The 17,230-nt window shown below is 44.8% G+C and overlaps 1 protein-coding gene across 3 annotated transcripts in view; it reads right to left on the bottom strand.

Annotated features, from left to right (window-relative positions):
• Window positions 1-17,230, bottom strand: part of RASIP1 (Ras interacting protein 1) — a 187,963-nt gene that overhangs the window by 132,980 nt on the left and 37,753 nt on the right. For 2 of the 3 annotated variants that reach the window (XM_082273507.1, XM_082273508.1), the window contains exon 3: window positions 14,977-15,575. In XM_082273507.1, coding sequence (XP_082129633.1) covers window positions 14,977-15,575 — 599 coding nt within the window. The remainder of the gene's footprint in view (window positions 1-14,976; window positions 15,576-17,230) is intronic. The other variant, XM_082273509.1, reaches the window with a different exon arrangement.

Raw genomic sequence — 17,230 nt, forward strand, 5'->3', positions numbered from 1 at the left:
TGAATAAAATTTATTTGTACTTTTACGAAAAATAATTTTTTTCTCCATCATATATATTTATTGGCACCTTTAAAGTTCCACTACCCCATCCATTTGCTATTTACAGCCTTTGCTCAACACTTTGTTGAAGCACCTTTGGCACCAATTACAGCCTCAAGTCTTTTTTAGTATGATCAGGGCCGACCCTACCATGGGTCCCGCTGGGTCCATTGGCGGCAAATCATATTGTCCGACGCCTGGAACGGCAGGTGTTTTTTTTCTTAATTTATCCCTGCTGCAGACAAGCACTAGATGATATAGATAGCATTCCGGACACCAGGGGGCGCTGCTCTGCTCTTGGTCCCCCAGTAATAATAAAAGTTATGTGTACAGCACTGTCGGGGGGAAAACGAAGGGAGTGTACTAAGTGTGCAGGCTACAGCGCACATATCACGGTGCCCGGCTGCTGCTGCTGCTGAGTCACTATTTACTTTTAATGTGGCGTTGGTGGAGAGCAGGTGAGCAGATCGTGCAAAGCAGTGGAAGGAGGAGGCAGAGACATGGGCACCGACACTGCCCAGAGCCTGCTCAGTACAGCCCACACTCTGATCCCACACACTGGGAACGTGATGAACTAGGGGGGCTAACTGAAGAAGTGTCCAGTCACCCCTAATGAAGAGGTCAGTCACCCCAGTCACCTTCATGTAGATGGGGAGGGGGGGGGGGGGTTCCACCCAGAAGAATGATTTGCATTCTGGGGAAGGGCACACATCTCTTCTCATTTCTTATTCCTCAGACTTCAGATCCGACTATCAGGAGTCACCATCTGCCATACATCGACCGACACGAAAGGATCATTGTCACAGGACTTGTAGCTCCAAAATAAATTTTACTGGACACATCATTAAATCATAGATGATCATCATTAACAAGAAATGACCAGAACATGAAATGTATACGTGATCCATGCTTTTAGGTAGGGAGCATATGTGTGTGTGTGCCCACCACCCCAGCTGTGCTATGATTTGCTACAGCTCGAGCCAATCAACCGGTCCAAATGGCCGGGACCTGCTGATCTGCTCAGCAAATCACAGAAGAACCTGTATTCTGATTTCAAAGCACTCCTGATCTCTACATTCTGAGCGCAACGCACTCCTGATCTCTACATTCTGAGTGCAACGCACTCCTGATCTCTACATTCTGAGCGCAACGCACTCCTGATCTCTGCATTCTGAGAGCAACGCACTCCTGATCTCTACATTCTGAGCGCAACGCACTCCTGATCTCTACATTCTGAGCGCAACGCACTCCTGATCTCTGCATTCTGAGAGCAACGCACTCCTGATCTCTACATTCTGAGCGCAACGCACTCCTGAACTCTACATTCTGAGCGCAACGCACTCCTGATCTCTGCATTCTGAGCCCAATGCATTCCTGATCTCTACATTCTGAGTGTTTCAAATTAAATTTTCGTTTTAATTATCATGATATAAAAGAATGGATGTGGGGGCATTTTGATGACCGTGATTTTTCTTTTTTTTGGGGGGGGGGGGCAGCATTTCATTCTTGGATCCAGGCAGCACAATGTCTTGGGCCAGCACTGAGTATGATGCTACAAGCTTGACACACCTATTTTTGGGCAGTTTCTTCCATTCTTCTTTGTAGGACCTCTCAAGCTCCATCAGGTTGGATGGGGAGCGCTGGTGCACAGCCATTTTCAGATCTCTCCAGAGATGTTCAGTTTGGTTCAAGCCTGGGCTCTAGCTGGGCCACTCAAGGACATTTACAGAGTTGTCCTGTAGTCACTTCTTTGTTATCTAGGCTGTGTGCTTAGGGTCATTGTCCTGATGGAAGATGAACCTTCGTGCCAGTATGAGGTCCAGAGCGCTCTGGAGCAGGTTTTCATCAAGGACGGCTCTGTACATTGCTGCCTTCATCTTTCCCTCGATCCTGACTAGTCTCCCAGCTCCTGCCGCTGCAAAAGCTTCACTGTAGGGATGGTATTGGCCAGGTGATGAGCTGTGCCTGGTTTCCTCCAGACATGATGCTTGACATTCAGGCCAAAGAGTTTAATCTTTGTTGCATCAGACCAGAGAATTTTGTTTCTCAGGGTCTGAGAGTCCAATAGGTGCCTTTTGGCAAATTCCAGGCAGGCTGTCATGTGCCTTTTACTGAGGAGTGGCTTCCGTCTGACCCCTCTACCATAAAGGCCTGATTGCTGCAGAGTGGTTGTTCTTCTGAAAGGTTCTCCTCTCTCCTTAGAGAATCGCTGGAGCTCTGTCAGAGTGACCATCGGGTTCTTGGTCACCTCCGTAAGACCGAATTTACCACAGGTGGACTCCAATCAAGTTTTAGAACATCTCAAGGATGATCAGTGGAAAAAGGATGCACCTGAGCTCAATTTTTTTTTATTTTTAATACATTTGCAAAGATGTCAAGCAAACTTCTTTCACATTGTCATTATGGGGTATTGTTTGTAGAATTTTAAGTAAAATAAATAATTTAATACATTTTGGAATAAGGCTGTAACGTAACAAAATGTGGAAAAGGTGAAGTGTTGTGAATACTTTCCGGATGCACTGTATTTGGTGTATTTTTTACAATCCTTACCATGAAAAAGTATTTTGTTGTGTTTGCCTCCCAGACCAAAAGTTAGCAGTCCTCTCAGGATATTGTGGAAAGCATCCTAACAGCCTTCCTTGATTTTCTGTCTGCTTTTGGCAAAATGTGCGCTTTTCACTACTAACGATTGTGTTTCTCTTACATTCTAAGAAAAAAAAAACACTGTTTAGTGAAGCTGGGGTTTAAGTCCCCGTTCACACTAAGGCGACCTGTGAGGCGACCTGGTCGCCTCACAGGTCGCCGTAGGTCGCCTCCCATAGGGAAGCTGCGGACCCGTTCTAATAGGAGCGACACAAGTCGCTCCGACTTAGGAAAAGGGTCCGGAGCTTCTTTGGGGCGACCAGGAGGCGACCGCCATAGACTTCAATGTTATGAAGTCCGTGGCGGCCGCTCCGAGGTCGCGGCGCGCTGCTCGCACCGTGACCTCGGAGGTCGCGGTGCGAAGTAGCGTCGCTTGTATGTGAATGGGGCCTAAAGGAGAGGTTTGGGGTTAATAATAAAAAAACAAACATCCATACTCAGCACAGTGCTGTAGCTCTAAGCCCAAGCATTGTCTCCTGATTGCTCAGTTCTCAGTCTTCTCAGAGTGGGGAGCAATGACTGTTAGTCACCTCTCTCTGCTCTGCCCCTCCAGTGCTCACAGGAGGGCCAATCAGGGGAGGGAGTGGCCAAAGCAGTTAACGGAGCCAGCTGTTAGTCAGGCAGCTGGGTGAATCATGACTATATGGTTAAGATTCTTCCAGAGCCTGGAATGGCTCTGTGAAGTCAGCCGACAGTGGGCTTTCACCTGCTGTCGGCTGATTATGGGTCACAGGAGAGCAAAAGTGCACTCCTGTGAGCCACAAAAGAAGTGCGGCCAAAAAAGCTTCCGGCATACTTCTCTTTTACAGGTGGAAAGTATGGAATGGAACGGATGCCAGATCTTCTTAGAAAGGAGGGTATCCTGAATTTATAGACTGCCCTATAGTACCCACAACTGGCTCCCCTAAAGTGTTACCGCAACACAACGCCTAGACTCCCACCCATAAAGGTAGACTATAGCACACATATCATATCCTCATAGTTGCTTGTTGCCCTTGTTACTTTCTGTATATTCTGCTCTTGCCTTATATCATTACCTTGTACGACCCTTTACTCATTCCCAATGGACTTGTGTAACACTTCCTTCTGTTAGTAAAAAAAAGTTAGAAATGATAAAAGGAATTCTTCCTTTGAACAGACATTGTTTTACCTAACAGCAGTACAGATTTTAGGAAACGGACAATAAAATCTTGGGTGGCATTCAATTCTGAAAAACAGTATTGGCCACTTAACCACTTTACCACCGGAGGATTTTGCTGTCTTACGTCTGGGCCACTTTTTGCGATTCGGCACTGTGCGAATTTAACTGACAATTGCGCGGACGTGTGAGGCCGTACCCAAAGGAAATTTACGTCCTTTTTTTCCCACAAACAGAGCTTTCTTTTGGTGGTATTTGATCACCTCTGCGCTTTTTACTTTTTGCGCTATAAACAAAAAAAGAGCGTAAATTTTGAAAAAATAACAATATTTTCCACATTTTTTTATATGAAATTCCCCCCCAAAAAATGTAAAAATCTAAATTTTTTTAAATTTTTGGCCAATTTGTTTTCTGCTACCTATGTTTGGTAAAAAAAAAATCACAATAAGCGTATTTTGATTGGTTTGCGCAAAAGTTATTGCGTTTACTAACTAAGGGAAAGATTTATGTAATTTTTGGTGTTTTTTTTTTTAACGAGTAATGGCGGCGATCTGCGATTTTTTTTTGCGGAACCGCGACATTGCGGCGGACAGATCGGATCCTTGACTGACATTTTTGACACTTTTGGGGGTACCAGTGACATTACTGCAGTAATCAGTGCTATAAATATGCACGGTTAATGTAAAAATGACACTGGCAGGGAAGGGGTTAATTTTTATTGGTGATCAAGGGGTTAATGTATGCCTGGTGCTTACGGACGTGTGTGGGAGGAGGTGACTATGTGACAGAAGGACGGATCGCAGGTTCAGCTATGCTGAACCCTGCAATCTGACCCTGCCTGTCACTTAGGAGATCCGCCCGCTTGTGTTTACACAAGCAGGCGGATCTCCACACTCGATTCCCCGACAATCGGGGAAGAGCAGCGGCGATCGCCGCCGCTCCTCCCCTGGCCCGACTCCCGCTGTGACTGAATACAGCGGGAGCGAGCCTCCAGGGGGAATGTCTGGTGACGTAGGTCTACGTCGCCAGACGTTATCGAGCCATTTCGCCACAGTACAGCTCTAGTGAGCAGTGCGGAAGTGGTTAAACAACCTCACAATGTAAGATGTTGACGATGGTTATTATTTTCTATGGGTTACGTTTTTTCCAATATTTTCTTCTTATGTTTAGCAATGCTAAATTATAACAGGTCAAATATGTGCCGGTGTTCTAAAATTTTCTCGGACCCGTGAAAAAATCGGACCTCGTCATTTCCGGTGGCCCTACGGAAACAGCTGATGAGAGTATCAAGTGCGCATGCGCAGAAGACATTATCTTAGTTTGGTAAAATTATAACACATAGCGGGCAGTTGCCTGAGAGGAGGCGGGGCTGAGGTGGGACGGAAGACACCGCAGCGTTATCTGCAGAGCTGAATAGAGGAGGTGTGACGGAGGTGCGGCCGTGTAATAAATGCAGGACTTTAGCGACTCCTTCTGTTTTATTATCTTTAGTAATTATCGTATTATTGTATTATTTATCCTTAGGATTTCATTACATTTAGTATTTCTATAATACAAAATAAGAAATACTAAATGTAATGAAATCCTAAGGATAAATAATACGATAATTACTAAAGATAATAAAACAGAAGGAGTCGCTTAAGCCCTGCATTTATTACACGGCCGCACCTCCATCCCGCCTCCTCTCAATCAGCTGTCCGCTCTCTGTTATAATTTTGCCAAAACCTCGAAAAATGTCTTCTGCGCATGCGCACGGACGACTCCCATCAGCTGTTTTGTGATGCTCTGCCCCCGGAAGTGACGAGGTCCGATTTTTTCACGGGTCCGACAAAATTTTACAAAACCGGTACAATTTACAACCCAAGAATGTATTTGTTCCATGATACAAGGATAAAAAAAGAACATAGATTAAATATTTTCTACCTATAGAAAAAGAAATGAGAAGAAAGCAAAAAAAAAAGTGGCTCCTAAGGGTTTAATCCTCTGCATGGTATACAAAGGGCTGTTTGATCTTGTCTTCTCTGATCCTCCCCTTTTTTTTACTGTCTCCAATCCATTCGCTAATAGAACAGAGCCTTGGAGGAATTCTGCACATGCTTGAATTAATGTGTATTGCTAGCGAGTTTTTTTTTTTTTTGTGGGTAGGGTGCTTGTGATCAGCACAGGGCCAATGAGACAGAGGGTCAGGGGTCCTGCATTCTCAGTCATGGGAGAATGAAAACTCCTCCTACAAGCTTTACCCAGACACTGAAAGAAGTCATAAGACTGCTATATACAGATGATGAGAAAAGGTATTTAGCAGTTTATATTTACTAAAATAATTGCATTTCCATGTTCTGTGTACTGGGGAGACCAGATATAGTGAATGCAGGCTCCTGGGTTTAGTAACACTTTACCAAATTATTATTTCGTTTTGTCCAGTAATAAACCATATTCAGATCATGTATGGCAAAAAAAAAAAATAAATAAATTTAGGCAAAGCTATATTAATTAATTTCTAACAATTTTTATAAAAACAACACACAAGCAAAAGATCCAAACACAGCCACAGCAAACCTTTCCTTGTTACAGATAAAATCAGTTAAAGAATATGTAAACCCAACATTTCATATTTCTGATATGTGCCTGCTGTATCATGTACTTGTATGAAAAGTATCCTGTTCTCTTTGTATTGCTTCCTTTGTGTGAAATCCCTGGTGCCTCTGCTGTCCTATTAAAAACTGACCACACTAAGCAGGAGAACACACCATGGTCAGTTCTCTAGCTATGCTGGGAGCTCAGCATGCTCTCCTCCAATGATCAGACTAGTCCTGACACACCCCTGCTGCAAGCCTTTGACTAGAAAGATCAGTGTGCTGCGGCTTCTCCTCCACCAACTCATATGCATCGTTCAGTGATCAATAAACTCACAATTTTAAATCCCACGGACCACTTACATGAATATTACATGCTTTATACACACAATGCCCCCTTCCCCCCTGGATCACGCTGCTGCCTTAGGCTGGGTTCACATATATGCGGGTCTGGTTTTGGTGCAAAGTCCAGGGCGGTTTCCATTCAGCGGTTCAGGTGTGAATTTGACACTGAAATTTCACCTGGACAGGACTGAAAAACGCAGAGGCCCTTTATAAAATTTGCACTGCAACCGGCCTGCATGTATGTGAACTGGCTCCATTGAAAGCAGGTCTAGTTCATATGTTATGCGAATCAGGTGCATTTTAAAATGCACCGGATTTGGGTTTTTGTGAACAAATTCTTATACACACAATGCCCCAGCTCTCTGCCCCCCTGTGTGATCTCCCCCAACACTCTGCATCACACTGCTGCCTTACACAGACTCATCATTGGTTCTCACCTCCTTATCCAGCTCCATGCTCCCTCCCACAGTCTGTGATCAGCGCTGCCATTGCATAGCTCCCAACTGTCCCTGATTTGGAACAAAGTCCCTCTGTCCCTCTTTCCTCATTTGTCCCTCATTTTGGTATGATCTATATAATTTTATATATAATGCACGTTTTATCTTTCAAAAAGTGTTTTTCATTGCTAAACCTTTCAGCCAGTTAATAAATTGCTGCATTTGTAAATTTCAAAAGCCAGTATAAAGGAATAATAGTGCTTAAAAAAAAAAAAAAAACAGCACTCGTGGGCTTAAATCATTTTTTTTTTTTTTAATTTATAATTCTCCTTTAAGGGGGCGTGGCAGGGTGTGTGTCCTATGCCCACATACTTGGGTATGTCCCTCGTTCCCATCTCAAATAGTTGGGAGGTATGCCTTTGGTCCCATTCTTCTTAACCTCCCACTCTCTGCACTACTCCTGGGGCCTCCCTCTGGGTTCACAGGAGCCGGAACTACAGAGGGGGCATTGGATATCAATGCGCTGACAGTATTGACTGTCATTAAAAACAACACTGGAAACAACATAAGGCGGTGTAAATTCGCCACAATGTTGATTTGCAGCAGAATCCCTGGGGACTACCAACATTTTCTCGTGGACTATCAGTGGTCCACAGATCACTGGTTGGTGACCGTTGCATTAGAACAGAGGGAATGTGATCATGTGATGTGTTTATCTATACATACGTTTTGCCTTTCATTTCTATTTTAAACAGAATTAATTGTTTTACAAGGTGATCATTTACAATCACGTTAACTAGAGGAAGTTGGGCCAGTCCTTCCCTAGATGCCCCAATATGTATTCTGCCAGAGATAAAGCAAAAAACAGAGGGTGTCCAGGTTAAAGCTTGTTGCAGGTTGTAATGCACACTGTGAGAAGCACACAGTGTGCAGTGAAATCAGTATTTTCAGCACAGAAAAGTAAGAAAACAGCACAGAAATCAGGGAAGTACTTTCAACACATGACAGGAGCCTGCACAACTGTGTAAGACTAAGGCTCCATGTACACGGGACGTTAGAAAAAAACGTGCTGCAAAGCTAGTTCTGACGCCGGGAAAAAGCAGCTGTGAACGTGCTTTCAGTAGCTTTTTTCATTGGCGTTATTGCACATTTGGCCACGTTGCTTTTAGCAGCGTTTTTTCTGCCTCCATTCAAAATCAATGGTTCCCTATGGGAGCCTATTGATTTGAATGGAAGTCGCACGCAAGTCGGATCAGGATGATCCGACTTGCGCTGTGAGAATCTTGAGGGGGAACTCCGCGCCAAAAATGGGAAAAAAACTGTGTGGGCCCCCCCCCCCCCCCCCAGGTTCCAAACCAGGCCCTTCGGGTCTGGTATGGAATTTGAGGGTAGCCCCACGTCGAAAAAACGGCGTGGGGTCCCCCCCAAAATCCATACCAGACCCTTATTCGAGCATGCAGCCCGGCAGGGCAGGAAGGGGGAGGGGACGAGCGAGCGGCCCCACCCCCTCTGGACCATACCAGGCCACATGCCCTCAACATAGGGGGGTGTTGGTGCTTTGGGGCAGGGGGAGCTCTGCACCCTCCACCTCAAAGCACCTTGCCCCCATGTTGATGAGGACAAGGGCCTCATCCACACAACCCTGGCCGGTGGTTGTGGGGGTCTGCGGGCAGGGGGCTCATCGGAATCTGGAAGCCCCCTTTAACAAGGGGGCCCCCCAGATCCCAGACCCCCTCCCTATGTGAATGGGTATGGGGTACACTGTACCCCAACCCATTCACCCCATAAAAGGCAGTGTATGTAAATAACAACAGGAGACGTTTTGGAAAGTTTATTAAAAATCTTCATCCGGATTTCTCCGCTCTGGTCTTCTCCCTCTCCGCTCATCTTGTCTTCTGCTCTTTTGTTGGACCCCCACGCAGTTTTTTTCCAATTTTTGGCGTGGAGTTCCCCCTCAAGATTCTCACAGCGCAAGTCGCACCGCAAGTGGAATCATCCTGATCCCACTTGCGGTGCGACTTCCATTCAAATCAATAGGCTCCCATGGGGAACCATTGATTTTGAATGGAAGAAAAAAAAAAACGTATAACGTGGCTGAACGTATATTCATCATGTTCGGTCACGTTTGGTCACGTTCGAACGCAAATAATTGCGTTCCAAAAAACGTCCCTGAACTCAACTGCCTGCAAATGACTGTAAACGACCCTGTGTACATGGATAGATAAAATGTAGGTGGGTTCAGGGGCTTCTAAAAAAAACGCTCAACTGCTCCTAAACGACCATTTACAACGTCCCGTGTACATGGAGCCTTAAAGTGACATTAAAGTTTATTTTTTTCAAATAACAAACCTGTTATACTTACCTGCTCTGTGAATTCGTTTTGCACAGAGCAGCCCAGATCCTATTCTTTGGGTTCCCCACTGGCACTCCTGGCTCCTCCTCTTCAACCAGTGCCCCCAATAGTAAGCCACTTGCTCTGGGGGCAAAGGTGTATGCTCACTTCCAAGCCCTGCTCTATGCGTCCATAGGACACACAGAACCGCGGATCAGCCCCGCCCCTGCTCTCCCTTTATTGGCTCACTGGCTGTGATTGATAGTAGCAGGAGCCAATGGCCCTCTGCTGTCTCAGCCAATGAAGAATGAGAGCCCTGGGAGAAGCTCAGCTGTCGTGCACATTGCTGGATTGAGAGGGAGCTCAGGTGAGTATCTGGGGGGCTGCTGCACACAGAAGGTTTTTTACCTTAACGCATCAAGGTAAAAAACCTTGAGCATTTAATACCACGTTAACCTGGGTAACACTTAAAGAAAATTAGGTAAGTCAACGATAGTCTGTTTATCCTCAAATGTTCGTACCAGAAAGAACCCAAGAATGGTACTAATGGTATGAAAATTCTCGAATGACAAAGGCATTATGTGCCTGCATGTAGCTATGTTATAACATTTCCGATCATGCGTGGCCCTTCTCATTCAATTATTCCTGTGTGAAAAGAGTACATATTAAGGGAAAACTGTTTTTTTGTAGTTTGTCTCTTGAGAAATTACCATCTGAACGGTCGGGTTTAGTGTACACACTATAAGAGATAGAACAATTGTTCAGAATAATGGGATCTTTGACACACCGTAAAATCCATTTCTCTGATGTTCATTGACGGACACACCTTCAGTTGGGTTATACTGCCCCCTACAGGAGTAGGACACTAGGCAGAAAAAAAGTCTGGCTACGCCTATGGGCAGTCCCAGGGGGTATACTCCATCTCTCTGCTATAGGCACTCAGTTTAGTTACTAACAGTGTCAGAAGAATTACAGCTCCACAGAGAGGTGGGTGCTGAGTCCGTCAATGAACATCAGAGAAATGGATTTTGTGGTAAGTCAAAAATCCCATTTTCTCTTTCGTTCATTGACGGACACAGCTTCAGATCTTCATAACCGTTGGGATTTCCCAAAGCAGTGTTAAACATGAGGGGTGGGGACAGCAAAAAAATTCCCAAGGCTAAACAGTAGCCAACCAGGCAACAGGAGCTCAACCAAAACAACTGAAGCACGTCTGAAAAAAACAATACATTCTCGAAGAGGATCAGGTCCTGCAAAACCTTGCGGCCAAAAGAAGCATCCGCAAATGACAACACATTCACTTTATAAAACTTTGTGAAAGTGTGCACTGACTACCAAGTGGCCGCCTTGCAAACCTGCGTCACTGGCGCCTGATAGCGGAAAGCCCAGGAGGCACTAAGCGCCCGAGTAGAGTGTGCCTTAACAGGGAAAGGAGGAACCTGAACATTGATGGAATAGGCCTGAAACACTGTCTGCCTGATCCATCTGGAAATGGTCATAGAGGAAGCGGACAACCCTTTAGGAGGCTCATCCGTGAGTACAAAGAGAGAGTCTGACTTCCTGAAAAATTCCGTAGCTGTCAGGTACACCCTAATTGCCCGGACCACATCCAAGGCATGCAAGGCAATTTCCTTCGGATGTTTAGGCCTGGGACACAGGGAAGACAACACAATGTCTTCATGTAAATGAAAATCAGAGACAAACTTTGGAAGGAACGACAGACAAGGGCGAAGAGCCACCTCATATCTGTGAATCACCAGGTAAGAGGTACGACAGGATAACACCGCCAGTTCGGACACCCTGCGCGCACAGGTAATAGCCACCAAAAAGGCCACCCTCTGGGACAGTGTAAGCAGGGGAATCCCCCGAAGATTCTCAAAGGGAGGCTTCTGGAGGGCTGAAAGCACCAAATTGAGGTCCCAAGGCAGCAACAGAGCCCGCACTGGAGGAACCAATTGTCGGAAACCCTGAAGAAAAGTATGCACCAGCGAATGGACTCTATTCTGATCTTCTTCACCCGCACAAAGCAGTTCAGTGACTTGAGATCCAGGATTGGATGCACTTTGCTTTTCTTCCTGGGGATTGTGAACAGGTTTGAGTAAAAACCTTGAAAAAAAAAGTTTTTCCCAAAAAGTTGGAACTGGGACAATCACCCCTTGAAGGAACAGGTCTTGTACCGCCCCAAACAGACCCTGTAAGCAGTTTGGGGACAGGCACAAGTTGGAAGGGAAGAACCTTGCCGGGGGACAAGACCGAAATTCGACCTTGTATCCAGACTGAATGACCCCATGGACCCACTTGTCTTGCACCAGCGAAGTCCACGGGTCCGGAAACCAGCAAAGACATCCCCCCACCCCTGATACGGGTGAGGGCCCACCTTTATGCTGAAGGAGTCTTGGCTGCGGGTCTGGAGAAGCCCGCTCTCGGCTTGCCAGACCAGGTTCATTTCGATCCTCCAGAGGAGGCCCTGAAAAGGCTTCAGGCCCTTGTCAGTCAACCCTAAAAGACGAAAAAACATCTTTTGAGCCAAAAAGGAAGGCCCACGTCTACGACAAGGTTCCCTGCCCTTAGTAGCCTGAGGAATAAAGGTACTCTTCCCCCCTGTGGGACCTTTTTTGATGTCATCCAAAGTAACTCCAAACAGGCAATCTCCTTGAAAGGGAAGATCAGTCAAGGCCTTTTTACAGTCTGGTCCGCAGGCCAGCATTTGAGCCAAAAGACATGCCAAAGGACCACTGCCAAAACAGAGAGCCGAGCCACTAGGGGAGCCGCATCCAAAGAGGCATCACAGATAAAACTGCAGCCCCTGGACCAGCTGGTCCGTCAGGTCAGCAAAGGCAGGGGGGAGCAGTTCTAACTCCAGCTCATGGTGTAAAAGCTTAGCCCACTCGGTCAGGGTTTGCAACACCAGGGCAATGGTGAATATCGGCCTCAGTGCCGAATCAGCCAGGGCATACATTTTGCAGGCCACAGCCTCCCCCTTCCTGTCAGCCGGATCCTTAAAGGCTGGGGACTTTTCAACTGGAATCATGGTTGCCTTGTTCAATCTGGAAACCGGAGGGTCCACCACCGGTGGAATAGTCCACTTCTTAAGAAGGGACTCCTCATAGGGGTAACGCTTAGTAAAGCGTTTAGGGACCCCACGGGGACGCTTTGATCATCTCCACTTTTTAGCGACAATTCTGTCAAAATAGGCGGGGAAAGGAATCACCTTTGCCGCTCTGGATGGTTTGTGAGTGCAAAAGGGAACCTGTGCCTCCGTCGCAGCTGCTTCCTCCATTTTCAAAGTCTCACGCACAGATACAATTAGTGCTTCCACTAGCGCCTTTTCATGTGCGGTTGCAGACGAGGGGGAACCATCCTCACTATCACAGGATACCGGGCGCGTGGTTGCAGACCCAGCAGGGTAGCCAGACTTTTATTCTGCCTAGTGTCCTACTCTTGAAGGTGGCAGTATAACCCAATGGTTATGAAGATCTGAAGCTGTGTCCGTCTGAATGAAAGTGAAACGTAATTTTATGTCTGATTTTCTTAGAGTGTGTACCCAGCTTTAAGGAAAGGGTGGGGTCCAGCTTTAATGATAGCATCGTAACCAGATCAGCTCTTTACAATACAATGTCCCACAAAGTTTAATAGGAAGATTATGTGCCACAAGAAGGCAGATAGACAAGAAGGAAGGCATAGGGATTACATGCTAGAACAGCAATTACACATTCCCCTAACGCTTCACAGTTCTCCTAACATAACATAAAAAATAACAAAAATCTCTGCTTATTTTCTCTGGTGATCTGTAGCTAGCTACAGTTTGTTGCTACAGCATACTACAATAGTTATCTAAGCAGTGACAAATTGATCATTAGCAGCTGTACTGGATAACATCCAGATATGTTGTAGAGTGGTATCACATTCTTCTCTCCCTAAATTATATGTATTGAAATCTAAAATCCACTCTTCTGGTAATTTAGCCATGAAGCTAAAAATTCATATTTTCAGATTGCTACCTTGCCACAAGCTGGGCTCAAATAAGTACATGCATTTGTATTGCTGCTGTTGTTCATAATTTAGTCATTAAACATCACAGATCCATTTGTGAATGGGGTGGCTATTTTGTCTTTGCAGCAACAGGAGAGCATTTTTTATGTCTTTTCATCCCTTGGAGCCTAAGCCTTTTTCTGACATATGAGGGTGAGAAAAAAGTTGGTATTGGCGCTACCTGTTTTAAAAGGAATAGCACTAGATCCTGTCGGTGTATATAAATAGTGACCATAAAATGTAAAAACCAAATAATATTAAAGTGCAAGTGCCAAGTGACAGGATCTATATTGGGCTGGAAATATATGAATGCCCACAAAGTGCTCAGTGCTTTAAATAAACGTGCGACGTATCAAATATAAGTGCCGATCTATTTATTAAAGTGCAATATTGTGCAAAAATATAATCAAAATAGGAGTATTGTCCAAAAATTATATCAAGGTAAACACTCTAAACACTGATGTGCTGAGAGCAGTGCTGGTGTAAAGAAAAGGGTGGTGGATGAACTGAGGTAAGTGACAAAGTGCTAGTACCTGTGAAACCACCAGGTAATGCACTCACCCTTTCTATTACCCTAACTAATAACACTGTTTCACTTGCTCCATCAGCTCATCCCCCACGGCTATTACCTTTTGTATCAATTGACCCTCCCTTTTAGATTGTAAGCTCTAACGAGCAGGGCCCTCTTATTCCTTTTGTTCCAAATTGTACTGTAACTGTAATGTCTGCCTTCATTTTGTTAAGCGCTGCCCAAACTGTTGGCGCTATATAAATCCTGTATAATAATAATAATAATTAGAGCACAGACCTCGAGCTAGGCATTCTTGTCCAACATTAGTGCCTGACTTCACAAATGCGCTTCTGGAAGATTCAGAATGGTCAAACATTCCCATAGACACACTCCTAAACCTTGTGGACAGCCTTCCCAGAAGAGCTGAAGCTGTTATAGCTGCCAAGGGTGGGCCAACTCAATACTGAACCCTACGGGCTACGACTGGATGCTGTTGAAGTCCATGTGTATGTAAAGGCAGGCATCCGAATACATTTGAAAATATAGTGTGTGGGTGTGTGTATATATATATATATATATATATATATATATATATATATATACATATATATATATATATACATATACACACACATACACACAGTATACAAACACATATATACAAACAAGCAGGGGGAGATTTACTAAAACTGGAGCACACAGAATCTAGTGCAGATGTGCATTGTAACCAATCAGCTTCTAACTTCAGCTTGTTCATTTAGGCTTTGACAATAAAACCTAGAGGTTTATTGGTTACTATGCAGAGCTGCACCAGATTCTGCGTGCACCAGTTTTAGTAAATCTCCTTCTCACAGTATATATTAACAATAGTCATACAAATAATAAAATCAGCATAAATAATAGTACACTAATTTAGTTTTACACACCATGCCCACCTGCGGTCTCATTATCTTCTGCTGCAGTCATCTTCTCCACTTCTTGTTTGCGCCTAATTTCAAATCGCCGAGAGAAACCAGCTTTAGGCTTCCACATTTCTTGTAAGACCAGAGGCCGTTCATTGTCCCCCACTATGCGTAGATACTCCATCTTCCACTCTCCATCGTGACCCACAAAACGTCCCACTACATCACAAAGGACAAATGCTTCCGCGTCTGCATCCGCAACAGCATACCTTTCCAGAGCTTCCTTTACCAGCTCCCGTGCTGTGGACCGTGGAGTGGCCAGAACACTCTTGTAGTTGGTACCAGAGGAAATATCATCACCAAATATCTTGAGAATGCCCGGCAGATTCTTCTGGCTAGAAAGTTCCACCAGGTCTTCTGGTACAGAGTCAATTATTTCTGACAACTTCTTCTCACTAGCCCAGCGCCCTGCAGAACTGCCGGCACTGATGGTGCCAGTCATAAGTATTGTGCTACGGTGGAAGAGGTTCGACAGGCGTTTGTGTCTATTGTTTTTGTTCTTAGTTGGTTGGCGTAGCTCAACGGTCTCATTGCTGCGGCTGCCTGTGTCTGAAGAGGTGGACCTGGCAATGACCATAAAAGAGTAAGTATACATATACGTCCAAACAAAGTAAAACATGTGGATAATTGTGTTATGTTGATCATAGATTACATAATCCATTGATCAGTGAAATAAAAAGCAATTAACTATTTTCTAATACCAGCAAAAATTATTAACACTATTATACTACTACCAATACTATACACAAATTAAATTTAATATCCATGGCATTTATACTCCGATGTTTGAATGTGCTGTTTATACATTGTGTATCTGAACAGAGGCATACCTATACCATTCAGGGCCCCGGTGCAAGATAACCATGAAGAGTTCCCCTGACCGCCGGGGCCCTTTTCATCACTCCCGGGGCCCTTTACACAAATCAAAGTGCATGACAAGTCAAAACACATCAATTTCAATAGGTGCCGCATTGAGTCACAGCGAAGCCTAATTTTATAGGGGTGTTCATTCAGCTATTCCTGTACGCCAATCATAATTGATGTCTATCTACCAGGATTAGTCAATTTGTGGTCATGTGTCATAATCTGTGGATGTCAATACCTGTTTGCATTTTATAAGGCCCACAACACACTCACTAGTCTGTTGTTGGCAATAACTAGCCAGCATCAGAATGGATACAAGATCAAATTGAACAATATAATAGCGCACACATACACAGAAAAAAGTTGTTTTCAAATCTTGCAAGGCTATTTAAAAACACCTCCTGCTCTTATAAAGTAAATATGGGGATTTGGTCACACCATATGGCCATACTGTGCTTAAGCCCACCACTACGTCAAAGTACCCCGTTTTTAGTGGGTCCTACACTATTCATAGAATAGCAGAGGAATCTGCAGCTTGCAAACTTCTCCCATGACAGGAGTGAGTATGCCCTATGGTTTTAAGAAGTGGGATTATCTTTTCTATGAATAGTGTAGGACCCAATTGTATATACACCTGTCCCAATTGTATCTACTTCTGAGAGTGCATTATACCCCAGCCAAACTGTTTACGATGGGCCTTAGGGATAGTCCCGTGTGTTCCATATGTTGCCGTGATCATGGGGACCTTGATGGTATGGAGGTGCACGAAGTTACATAAATATTGGACGGGAGTTATGGGAAACATTAACGGGATCTTTCGGGTGTCTCTTAGTGAGGACCCCAAACAGTGTATACTTGGGATTTTGAGTGACCTATTGGTGGACGATATCACTGGTCAGGCCATAGGAAGAGCACTGTTTCAGGCTTGTAAACTGATCCTGGGACATTGGATTCCACCTGACCCCCCAGATGGGAGACACTTTGAGGCTTGAAAAATACATTTGGCAGCACCAAGGTTGTTCTGGTAAATTTGAGAAACTGTGGCATTTATGGTTAGATACCCTGGGTCTGTCACCGACGGAACTAGTTATGAACCGTCTCATGTTTAACTAGGAGGGCTTGAATTGTTCCTTGCTGCTCTACAGGTGGGAGCCTCCCCTTTTGTCCAATGGATGTATCCGGAATAGGCCTTTGTGCCCCTGCTCTATTATACTTTTGGTGGAGGTTGTGTAGATTATAAATTGCTTTGTTGTGTTCTTTGTTACTATTTGTATACCCGTACTGTACTTGGCTGATATGTATGTAATGTGGTCCATGTACAGTCTGTTGTTGTTGACTTATAGTGGATTTCAAA

This window comes from Pelophylax lessonae (assembly GCF_965119305.1).
Source record: "Pelophylax lessonae genome assembly, chromosome: 12".
NCBI lineage: Eukaryota > Metazoa > Chordata > Amphibia > Anura > Ranidae > Pelophylax > Pelophylax lessonae.